The 12,697-nt window shown below is 47.7% G+C and overlaps 1 protein-coding gene across 1 annotated transcript in view; it reads right to left on the bottom strand.

Annotated features, from left to right (window-relative positions):
* Nucleotides 1-12,697, bottom strand: part of LOC115471749 (ATP-dependent DNA helicase PIF1-like) — a 233,774-nt gene that overhangs the window by 208,179 nt on the left and 12,898 nt on the right. Inside the window, exon 4 of the mRNA XM_030205562.1 lies at nucleotides 11,085-11,210. Within this exon, the coding sequence (XP_030061422.1) occupies nucleotides 11,085-11,210 (126 nt within the window). The remainder of the gene's footprint in view (nucleotides 1-11,084; nucleotides 11,211-12,697) is intronic.

Below are 12,697 nucleotides of genomic sequence, written 5' to 3' on the forward strand. Positions count from 1 at the left end.
AGCTGCGACTGAACCCGCAGACCCCGAGCCACTGGGAGGAACACCGTCCCCACTCGGGTATTGAACAAGACTCAGAGATACTCCAGCAACTGAACCGGCTGCAGGTGACACTTGGGAAAATTGATGACCCAACCCAAGGATTGCAACAACTTGATCAACCTGTCCACTGCTCGAACGCTTTCCTGGAACAATGGGGCCCATATAAGCCAATCGTCTAGGTAAGGATGAACTTGGATTTCTTCTTTCCGCAGGAACGCCGCCACCACTACCAACACCTTGGAAAAAGTTCACGGAGCGGTCGCTAGCCCAAAGGGCATAGCCTTGAATTGAAAGTGCTGACCGAGCACTGCGAAGCAGAGGAAACGGTGATGAGGACCGCCGCTATAACTACTACTACTATTAAGCATTTCTATAGCGCTACAAGGCGTACGCAGCGCTGCACAAACATAGAAGAAAGACTGTCCCTGCTCAAAGAGCTTACAATCTAATAGACAAAAAATAAAGTAAGCAAATCAAATCAATTAATGTGAACGGGAAGGAAGAGAGGAGGGTAGGTGGAGGCGAGTGGTTACGAGTCAAAAGCAATGTTAAAGAGGTGGGCTTTCAGTCTAGATTTAAAGGTGGCCAAGGATGGGGCAAGACGTAGGGGCTCAGGAAGTTGCAGCGAGACAGAAGGCGCGAAGTCTGGAGTTGGCAGTAGTGGAGAAGGGAACAGATAAGAAGGATTTATCCATGGAGCGGGGTGCACGGGAAGGGGTGTAGGGAAGGACGAGTGTGGAGAGATACTGGGGACCAGCAGAGTGAGTACATTTATAGCTTAGTAGAAGAAGTTTGAACAGGATGCGAAAACGGACCTTAGGGTTTCCATGCGAAAATGACGTACCCTGAGAGCTTTGTTTACTCTTTTGATATCCAGCACCAGTTGAAAGGCTCGTCCCTTTTTGGGAACCATGAAGTAAATGGAAAACGCCCTTGTCCAAGTTCTGCCGGCGGCACCAAACAGACCGCCCCCAGCTGAAGCAAATTTTCCAAAGTTTGTCAGACGGCTTTCATCTTGGCTGGCGATTTGCACGGGGACTCGAGAAAAAATCTGGCAGAGGATGAGCAAATTCCAGCTTGTAACCGTCTCGGATGATCTCCAAGACCCATTCGTCGGACGTTACCCTGGCCCACTCCCCCAGGAAAAGGGACAAATGGCCCCCTATAACCGGAAAGGGATAGACCAGGGCCCCATCATTGGGAGGACCTTGCCGCTGGCTGAGCCTGAGATCCTGAGGCGGGAGGACGTTGGTCTCCCCAAAAGGGCTGCTGCTTCGGGGAAAAACACAGTTTGTGGAATGTCCCCACTCGGCCCGGCCGGTAACACCTAGTGTCCCGAAAATGAGGCCTGAGAACAGTAGCCCTCGATCTAGGCCTATCCTCCGGAAGCTGCTGACCCTTGGAATCTCCTAGCTCCTTCACAATTCTTGCCAACTCGTCCCCGAACAGTAACTCGCCCCGAAAAGGCAATTTCACAAGGCGGGACTTCGCTGCCACGTCCGCCGCCCAATGCCTCAGCCATATCCACTGGCAAGCAGTAACAGCAAGACAAATGCCTTTAGCCGAACCCCGGAGAAGATCATAAAGCAAATCCGCTAAATAAGTAAGGCCGGACTCCATGGCTGGTAAACAACTAATCAGTTCATCTGTCGAGGACGCCTTCTGAACCCAAGACAGACAGGCCCGCACCGCATATGAAATACACACTGACGCCTGCAAACAAAGCACCGCCACCTCAAAGCACAACTTAAGAGAAGCCTCTAACTTTCTATCTTGAGGATCTTTAAGGGCAGTGCCTCCCTCTACCGGCAGGAGCCTTAGGGTCTCCAAATCCGCCAGCCGTAGAGGATAAAGCCGGCTCATAGCATGTGCTACCTTAAGCCTCCCCCCATCAGGAGAATTACACTGTGCTAAGAACTTTCATGGCCTCGTGAATATAAAAAGACCTGGTAGGACACTTGGTACCTGACATAATGGATGTACGAGGGGGGGAGGCACCGCTGACGCCTCTAGCGCAGAGAGATTCAACACCTCGAATGCCTGATCAAATTAGGCATCTCCTCTCTGCGGAACAAACGTGCCGCAGTAGGGTCATCACCTTCCTCGTGCTGCTCCACATCCTCCAAATAATCCACTGATCCTGAAGGAGACCCCCTAGGGTACCCCAATTCCTCCTCATCTGACACATCACCCAAATCCAAGTCCACCCTAGGGCACTTAGACTGCGAGGCAGGGAAGGAGGATCCAACTAAGGCAAAGCTGAGCCAAATCCTGCTCCTAAAGCCCCCCCAGCCCGCTTCAACATAAAAGCCTTGTGCATAAGTCAGTGGCGAAGCAAAGGCAGTGGAGACGGTCCGCCCCGGGTGTCAGTGGGTGGGGGGCTGCTCCGTTGAGAGCCGAAAGCTCTCGTCTCCTGCCACCACCCTGCCTTTTTTTTTTAAATCCATGCAGCGACGCAGGCAGCGCCTCGCGTCTGCCCTGCATGTGCTGTGAAAGGAGAAAATCGTCTCGCTGGCGTCGGGCCTTCCCTCGCTGTGTCCTGCCCTCTTCTGAGGTAACTTCCTATTTCATCGAGGGCGGGACATAGCGAGGGAATGCCCAGCGCCAGCGAGGTGATTTTCTCCCTTCACAGCACACACAGGACGGTCCGCCCCGGGTGTCAGTGGGTGGGGGGGTGCTCCGTTGAGAGTCGAAAGCTCTCGTCTCCTGCCACCACCCTGCCTTTTTTTTAAAAATCCATGCAGCGACGCAGGCAGCGCCTCGCGTCTGCCCTGCGTGTGCTGTGAAAGGAGAAAATCGTCTCGCTGGCATCAGGCCTTCCCTCGCTGTGTCCCGCCCTCTTCTGAGGTAACTTCCTATTTCCTTGAGGGCAGGACATAGTGAGGGAATGCCAGACGCCAGCGAGGCGATTTTCTCCCTTCACAGCACACACAGGGCATATGCGAGGCGCTGCCTGCGTCGCTGCATGGATTTTTAAAAAAAAGGCAGGGTAGTGGCAGGAGAAGAGGGCTTTGTCGGCTCTCGGAGGGGGGACGGGACCGGGTCGGGGGGGGGCTCAGATGGGAAAGGGGGAGCTCAGAGGTCAGAAGGGGATTGGGGAGGGGTGGGGGAGCTCAGAGGGGAGAAGGGGATTGGGGAGGGGAAAAGGGGACTGGGGAGGGGTGGGGGAGCTCAGAGGGGTGCTCAGATGGGAGAAGGGGTCTGAAGCTGGAACTGGGGTGTGACAAGGGGGCAGGAGGGAAAAAGGGTCCATGCCTGGGGCAGGTGGGAGAATGGGTCTGGGGCTGAAAAGGGGGGATGCAAGGCATGTGGTGGATGAAGGGGGCTAGTACTGGAACTGGGGCTGAAAAGGGGCAGGGGCTGAAACTGTGGGGACTGGGGGCTTTAAAGGGGACATGGAGAACTGGCTAGGGCTGAAGCTCGGGACTGGTGAGAGAAAAGGGCTGGGGTTGAAACTAGGGGCTGAAAAGGGGACAGGGAGAAGTGGCTGGGGGCTGAAGCTCGGGACTGATGGGAGAAAAGGGCTGGGGACTGGTGGGATAGTGGGGCTGGAACTAGGGGCAGGTGGAATAAGGGGGCTGGAACTGGGGGCTGAAAAGAGGGGGCAGAGAGAGAGGGGACAGACCCTGGATGGAAGGGGAGAGCGTGATGGAGGGCAGACCTTGGATGGATGGGAGAGGGAGGGAAGATGGATTGAAGGGGCAGAGAGAAAGGGCAGATGATGGGTGGAAGGGGGAGAGAGAAAGAGGGTAGACTGGGGCAAATGGTGGATGGAAGGGGCAGAGATAGAGGGCAGATGTGGATGGAAGGGAGAGAGAGATGGCAGACTGGGGCAGATGGTGGATGGAAGGGGCAGAAATAAAGGGAGAGAGAGGGCAGACAGTGGATGGCAGAGAGCGAGCGAAGACACATGCTGGATTTTATTTATTGCATTTGTACCCCACATTATCCCACCTTTTTGCAGGCTCAATGTGGCTTACAGAGTGTTATGATGCAGTCATTACATGATCTTAGATACAGTCGATAATAAGCTAAGGTAGGTAATTTAGATGCAAGGTGCTAGGTAAGGTGTTGTGAGAGGTGTTTTTGATGCATCTGAGTAGTCTGAGGAATGATTTAGTAAGGATGTCCTTAGTAGGCTTTTTTGAAGAGATGTGTCTTCAAAGATTTGCGAAAGCTGGTTAGATTGTCCATTTTTTTCAGGGCCATGGGTAGTGCATTCCAGATCTGTGTGCTTTTATACTCAAAAGTAGTAGCGTATGACTGTTTGTATTTAATTCCTTTACAGCTGGGGAAGTTCAGATTGAGGAATTTGCGGGCCGATCTTTTGGCGTTTCTAGGTGGTAGGTCCACTAGGTTTAACATATAAAGTGGAGCGTCTGCGTGGATGATTTTGAGGACGGTTGTGCAGATCTTTAACTCAATTCGCTCCTTGAGTGGTAGCCAGTGTAGTTTCTCTCTTAGAGGTTTTGCCCTTTCATATTTAGTTTTGCCAAAGATGAGTCTGGCTGCGGTGTATTGGGCTGTTTGGAGTTTTTTAATGGTCTGTTCTTTACAGCCTGCATATAAAGTGTTACAGTAGTCCAGATGACTTATTAATAATGATTTACTAGGGTACGGAAGATGTTTCTTGGAAAAAAAGGTTTTATTCTCTTGAGTTTCCACATCGAGTAGAACATTTTTTTCGTTGTATTCTTCACGTGGGTATCAAGTGTGAGGTATCGATCAATGGTGACTCCAAGAATTTTCAGATTTTCTGAGATAGGGAGTGTGCAGTATGGTGTGGTTATGGTAGGGTAGTTGTTTGTGTTGTATTGGGAGGTGAGAACTAGACATTGAGTTTTTTCTGCGTTCAGTTTTAACTGGAATGAGTCCGCCCAGGAGTGCATGATTTGGAGGCTATGGTTGATCTCGTTGGTTATTTCGTTTAGGTTACTTTTGAACGGGATGTGGATCGTGACATCATCCGCGTATATGTAGGGGGTTAAGGTTCTGACTGGCTAGAAGTTTGGCTAGTGGTATCATCATAAGGTTGAAAATAGTTGGTGAAAGGGGGGGATCCCTGAGGAACTCCACATTCCGGTGTCCAAGGTGGTGATCTATCATTATTCGTTGTTACTTGGTAGGATCTGGTGGTGAGGAATCCTTTGAACCATTTGAGAACTGGGCCTCCAATTCCAAAGTATTCTAACAGGTGTAACAGTATTCCATGATCTACCATGTCGAAAGCACTGGACATGTCGAATTGTAGTACGAGTATGTTCTTGCCGGTTGCAATTGTTTTTTTGAATGAATTCATTGCAGACACTAGTACAGTTTCAGTGCTATGATTTGATCTAAATCCTGATTGAGACTCATGTAGAATTGAGTGTTTGGTTAGGTATTCCGTAAGTTGTTGCGTCACTATGCCTTCCATCAATTTTGTTATGAGCGGGATCGAAGCAACAGGTCGGTAGTTGGTTAGGTCCATTGTGCTTTTCTTGGCATCTTTTGGCCGTGGAGTGAGAAGGATATTTCCTTTGTCCGTGGGGAAGAGACCATTTAGGAGTCTGTAGTTTACTTGGTTCGTGAGGTCTTTTGTGAATTGTTTGGGGGCGGCTTTTAATAGGCTAGTAGGGCAGATGTCAAGTTTGCATTGAGATTTGGCATATTTTCCAAGCCAGTGTGTGAGTTCGTCTACTGAGATTAAGTCGAAGTTGGTCCATAATCGATCGGCTGGATATTCCCCAGGTTTCGGGTCTAAGCATTCAAGGATGCTTGTGTACTCAGTGGTATTGCTTGGTATCATGCGTCGGAGTTTTATGATTTTTTTCCTTGAAATAGTTCGCTAGGTTGGTTGCCGATGGGGTTTCTATGCTATTTGAAGTGACCTGTGTGGTGTTTAGGAGATTATTTACAAGTGAAAAGAGTTTATGTGTGTCCTTGTAATTTGGACCTATTATAGTTCTGTAGTGCGTTCTTTTGGTTTGTCTGATTTTGTATTTTCTTTGTAGCTGTTTCCACTCTTTGAGTGTGTGTTCGTCCTTTTTTTTGCTCCAAGCTCTTTCTAGCCTTCTAACCTGTGTTTTTAGTTCTTTCAGTTCTTTGTTGAACCAAGGGATTGAGATTTTCCTATGTGAGGTTCTAGTTTGGAGTGGTGCTATCTTGTCTAGAACTGTTTTGCATCTGTTGTCCCATTCTTGTAGAAATTGGGGTGAATCTGTAGTTGTCCATTCGTCGGTGTATATTTGTTGCCAAAATGTTAGCGGGTCTAATTCCTCATTTTTAGGTACAACTTGTCTGGAATGTTTTTACGTTTGGGGAGCGTGCCAGGTGCCCTTGACCTGGATTGGCCACTGTCGGTGACAGGATGCTGGGCTAGATGGACCTTTGGTCTTTCCCAGTATGGCACTACTTATGTACTTATGTACTTATGTCTATTTTGCCTCTTGTAGTGTATGTTCTTTTTTCTTGTTTTTGTTGTGTCTCTTTTGTTTTCCAAAGGAGGGAGGTGTTTGCCTTGTAGTGGTCTGACCACAGTGTGTCTGTCCATTTTGTGTCTTTGATTCTGAGGTTCGCTTCTAATGAAAATTTATGGGTAATGATGTCTAATGTGTGTCCTTTCTTATGGGTGGGTTGCATGGAGGAGGAGTGGCCTAGTGGTTAGGGTGGTGGACTTTGGTCCTGGGGAACTGAGGAACTGAGTTCGATTCCTGGCACAGGCAGCTCGTTGTGACTCTGGGCAAGTCACTTGACCCTCCATTGCCTGCCGCATTGAGCCTGCCATGAGTGGGAAAGCGCGGGGTACAAATGTAACAAAAATAAAATAAAAAAATGTTAGGCCAGTGGATCTCCCAGAGTTGGAGGAATTCCTTGCATTCGTGTACATTGTTTATGTTAATATCTTCCAGATGAAGGTTGATGTCTCCTGCTATAAGAATATTTTGGGAGGACAGGCAGGTGTTTGATATGAAGTCCATGAAGTGTATCTGGGCATCTTGCCATTTAGCCAGGGGTCTATAAAATAGGATTATGTTTAGTTGATCATGCAGGTTGGGGTAGTTGATTCTGACTGAGGCTATTTCGAGTTGAGGAAGGATAGATTCAGCTGTTGTTGTGACTGTGTATTGGGATTTATAAATTATAGCTATGTCTCCGCCTCTTTTTCCTTCCCTTGTCCAATGGGTAATTTTGTAACCTGGTGGGCAAAGCTCTAGGATTATTAGAGTCATGGATTCAGGTTTCATTAATGAGGAGGAAGTCAAGGTGACCTGCCGTTATCCAGTCAGTTATCGTTGTGGTTTTTTTAATTATTGATCTAGCATTGGAGTATCCTATTTGTATTAGTTGGTATTGTTCCTTTGGGTTCAGGTTTGTGGTGATTTTTATCAGTTGTCTGTTTTCTTGATGTGTGGATTTGGTGTTTTCTTTTTTTGATGTCCCTTGTTGGTGTCTGCAGGTTGTAGGTTTGTTGTGGGCTTTGTTGTTGTTTTGTGAGGGCATGATTTGTGCGTGTGTGGTGTGTGAGTCGTAAGTTGTGAGATTGTTGTTATATGTATCGTGGGTTGTATGTGCGTATATGAGTAGGATGAAACAGTAGATGGTTAGGGGTATTTTGCTGGGGTACATATCAGCATTTAAGACACTACAGCAATTTCTAAAGCAACCGTATTTAGGATGTGAAGTACAATATGCGCGGTGCACCGAGTGCACGATGTCTACTACTGGGTCTCTGTAATCAGTGTGCAAAAAATGGCAGTAAAATTTAGCATGGTGTCTACAGCTGGGTCCCAGTAGGTAGTGCACTGAAATGTGGCAACAAAGTTTAGTTCACTATACACAATGCATACAGAGCAAAGCAGCATCTAATTCAATAAAGCAGTGCACTTACAAGTACTATACACAATGCATACAGAGCAAAGCAGCATCTAATTCAGTAAAGCGGTGCACTTACAAGCAGAATCATTTGCAGTGAAAGTTCATGTGAACAGTGCTTTCAGAGCAGAACGGCATTTAGATCAATAGAGCCGTGTGCTTGGAAGCAGATCTCACTTGCAATGAAATGAGGTGATGCAGTGTCTCATATGCGGTAAACAATTGTGTTCAGTCCTAATTGGAAGCGTTTAGATCTTTGCTATAAGCGGTGCAATCAAGCGAAGCAGTTCAGTTTAGGTGCAGTCAAGCGGTGCAATCAAGCGGTGCAATCAGGTGAAGGAGTTCAATTTAGGCAATGTATTCGACAACAGTTCATGCATGTATCATGTGCCTTACCTTCCTAAAAGTAGCTACTCGTATATCATTGTTGTATGTAATGCAATTAGCGCAAAGTGGTTGTTTCCTTTACCTTACAATTGAAACAGCACACCTCATTTACTTTATGTTCAAAGCAAAGTGTCTACATTTGAATCATGGCTGATGCGGTGTGATTATCTATATTCAGTTCTTAAGTGGTAAGGAGGCTTGCTCAGACCTGCACAGCTCCCATGCTCCGGAACGTCCTTCTCTGGCTTCAGATTCCCTGTGCGTCTCCTCAGTCACCGCGTTCTCCTCCTCCTCGTTCCCGTCTACACTCCACCATTGACTCTCTTCTCTCCCAGGCTTCTCGGTGATCCCACCCGTCGGTTGCCGCGGGAGTTCGAACCGTGTATCCGATTGGATAATCGGTTGTATTGTCCTTCAGCTCGTTCCTCCGTTACGAGCATCAATCGGAGCGGAGCGAGATCGTTGGGTGCTGGGCTGGTGGGGTAGAGGCAGGATCAATCGAGGTGGTAGCCTCCTGGGAAGGTCCCTGCTCCCGGTGGGTCACTGCTTCAGTTTTCGGCTCCTCCCTCGGCGGTCCCAGCTGCAGAGGAGATCTTCCACCTCCTCACTAACAGCAGGCCCCCAGATCGCGGTCTTCGGTCGATTCTAGCCTCGATCGGAATGGATCGAGATCGCCGTGCGCTGGGCTGGTAGGCCTAAGGTAGGGTCAATCTTTAAATTTGTGCCCAGGTGGTTGCCTCGTGGGAGGGCCCGACTTGTTTGTGGTACCCTACTGTATCCCGGTGGGTCACTGCTTCGGCTTTCGGCCTCCTCCCTTGGTGGTCCCGACTTCAAAGGAGATATTCCACCTCCTCGTTAACAGCAGGATGGAAGACAGTGAAAAGAAGATGAGGAAAGCAGAAACCAGAGACAACTGTAAATAAAATATATATTTTTATTTTTTTTGCTTTAGGATATAGTATTGTAGCTGTGTTAATAAATGTTTACAAATAGAACATGTAAATAAGAATCTTTTTATTGGACTAATTTTAATACATTTTGACTTAACTTTCAGAGAACAAAACCCCCTTCCTCAGGTCAGGATAGGATACTGTAACAGCACTATACTGTTGACCTGAGGAAGGAGATTTTGACCTCTAGAAGCTAAATGTATTAGTCCAATAAAATGGTATTATTTTATTTTCTGTATTTGTTTTATTTCTATTTGTTAATTTGTAAAGTGGCGATTGGTATTTGTTAGTTTTTTCAAATTTACATCTGCTTTCTTTATATTTTGCACAGTACTAGGGGACAGTTTCTGTTTCTGTGGTGTTGCATTGTATGCAGAGTCTGGCATCAGGGGTTCAGTTTAATTTTTGTCTAAATAGAAAGTTTATGATTACTTATTCTATAGTGGATTAGGGTGTATCTGTGTTTGTGAAAAAGACATGGCTTTCAGTTGGCATTGACTGTGCAGGATCGACGATCTGTACTAATCTGTTTTCATTTTACAATAGGTGAATTGATGTTCTAGTGCTCACTGTAGTGTTTAAGATGCTTTCCTTTTCCTTGTGTGACTCGTACAAATTACTGCTTATGGTATGGTAGAATGGCTCTATAGGTCCTGAGTGTTTTGTATTCTCGGTATGCCTAGTACTGGATTTGGGGGGGGGGGGGGGGGTCAACTACCCTAGCTACGCCACTGGCATAAGTATCACAAATTCTGGCAAAAAAGGCTCCAAAACTGAGTCACTGACCATCTCCGATGGTCCTACCAGCTGCTCACCATCTGAAGCAAGAGCTGCATTTCCGAGCGCCACGCTGTCCGAGCACAGGAACTCTGAAAAAATGGTGACCGCCGGCACGCGAGACAAACTAGCCCCGGAGCTGCCCGCCAAAACACTACCCAATGCTGTTCCACTGTCGGGCTTCCCAAGAGAATCTAAAACTCGCTCCGCTTCCAGCACTGACTGACGTACACACGCCTCACACTCCCCCGACGCTGCTCACCGGTTCCCACACCAGGAGCAGCGCTTCGCGGCCTCCGAGGACACCGACATGCGGCCAAAATGCTCCCCCAACGGAGTTCTCACCCGCTCCCCTCTCAGCCCCCGCCGAGCACTGGTCTACAAGGAATCCTTCCAAAGCACTAAAACTGCTTACCTCGAGGCTGTATTCAGTCTTTTAATTTTTTTTTTTTTTTTTAAAGAGGCAGGAGAGACAGCCAGCCGGATTTAACATTTTACCAGCAAACGAGGGGAGGATAGATGGGGGGAGGTAGGGAGGGACCTGGCACCACCAAGTGTACACCTCAAGTGCCTAACAGAGGCCTCAACCCCAGTCCAGGCTGAACTAGATCCCAAAAGAGCACTAGGAGTCGGATCTATCCAGAGCTGCACAGTTATGGCCACCAATACTGAGCTGTAAGTGGCTGCACAGGACCACATATAGCAAGACTCTGGTGTTCTCTCTATCTACACCTGCTGGTGGGGGGACATAACCCACAAGTCTCTGGATTGATCTGTGGGACGCTATGGAATACCGCTGCTTCATTTTGTTAGTGCTCAGTAAATGAAATGAATGACAGCGCACATTGGAAAGATTTTTCCCCCTGAAGAGAAGAAGTGGACGTAAAGAAAAATTTTCATGTTCTGTCTGTTTTTTTATGCCAGTGATCGATGCAGCAGGCTCGTTTGAGAAAGTGAATTGACCTGCAATGTCCAAGGCTTTTTGAATGATTTGTATACATTTAAAGTGACAATTGACCTGGACACTTTTAGTGAAGTGCATTAGATTCTGATAGTTACAACATCTTACCCTCTCACCTGCAAAGGCATGGAGTGTGGTTCCCCCGATGTGGCAGGCAGCTACTCCAGTACTAGCCGTGGCATAAGTACTCTCAGGTGGTAGAGATCCTATAATCTTTTTCAGCAGATAGGATTTCCCAGTTCCTTTAAAATGAAGGTCACAGCCTTTAATATGAATCTTTTTTTAGCTCCAACAATTTCCATAGGCTTCCAAAACCTGTTGGTATAACTCCAAACCACCATAACGTCATTTATGAGGAAGAGAAGAGTTAAAAAAAACCTGGAAACTATTCAAGGATACTCTCGCTCATTTGCAGAGCATGCTTTTAGATTTTGATGCCCACAGACAAAACTCAAAAGAGGAGCAGTGGAGATTAGAATATCACTGTGGCACCTCTCAGAAGCACATGTTTGATAGTGATATACAACACCTTAGCGTTACCCCTAGCAGCCACCTGGGAATAACCTTGTGGCCACCCTTGCCTCTGGATGAGTTCTCCTATCCACAAGTTATTTCCCCAGTAGTTTCTAGACGGGTCGCACAGTTCCCAGAAAACATCCACAGACCGAGAACAGAAACTGCCAGGATTCTTAGTCAGTCAGAACAGTGAACAGTAAAAGTTGTAAACAGCAAGCCAACAGGTAAAACAACAAGGACTCAGTATTAAAGCTAACTAAACACTTTTTTACTACCTAATTAGTACCTAGGGAGCCGTGGCGTACCAAGGGGGGGGTGGTGGGGGCGGTCTGCCCCGGGTGCCAGTGGGTGGGGGGTGCTCCGCTCCCGCCGCCTCCCGTGGCCGTTCCCGCGGCGCCGCACATTTTAAAAAAACGGCGAAGCAGCGTCGCAGGCAGCGCCTCGTGCCCTGCTTGTAAAAAAAAAAAAAAAAATCAAATCTCCTTCCTTCTCCTCCTTGTCTTGACGTCTTGACGTCGACTCGGGCCTTCCAATCAATTGGAAGGCCCGAGTCGACGTCAAGACGAGGAGAAGGAAGGAGATTTGATTTTTTTTTTTTTTTTTACAAGCAGAGCACGAGGCGCTGCCTGCGACGCTGCTTCGCCGGTTTTAACGGGACTGAGGTGGGGAAGGAGAGGGGCGAAAGGGACTCGTGTGGGGGTGTTCAGAGGGGAGAAGGGGACTGGGGTGGGGGTGTTCAGAGGGGAGAAGGGGGCTGGAACTGGGGGCTGAAAAAAGGGGCAGAGAGAGAGGGGACAGATCCTAGATGGAAGGGGGAGCGAGAGGGAGGGCAGACCCTGGATGGATGGGAGAGGGAGGGCAAATGGTGGATTGAAGGGGCAGAGAGAAAGGGCAGGCAGTGGATGGAAGGGATGGCAGAGAGTGAGAGAGAGAGAGAGAGAGAGTGAAGACAGATGCTGGATGGAAGGAAGACGGTGAAAAGAGGATGAGGAAAGCAGAAACCAGAGACAACAAACTGTAAATAAAATATATTTTTTTATTTTTTTTGCTTTAGGATAAAGTATTGTAGATGTGTTAAATGTTTATAATAGAACATGTAAATAAGGTAATCTTTTTATTGGACTAATTTTAATACATTTTGACTAACTTTCGGAGAACAAAACCCCCTTCCTCAGGTCAGCACTATACTGTAACAGCACTATACTGTACTGAC

This window comes from Microcaecilia unicolor, chromosome 6, assembly GCF_901765095.1.
Source record: "Microcaecilia unicolor chromosome 6, aMicUni1.1, whole genome shotgun sequence".
In the NCBI taxonomy this organism is placed as follows: domain Eukaryota; kingdom Metazoa; phylum Chordata; class Amphibia; order Gymnophiona; family Siphonopidae; genus Microcaecilia; species Microcaecilia unicolor.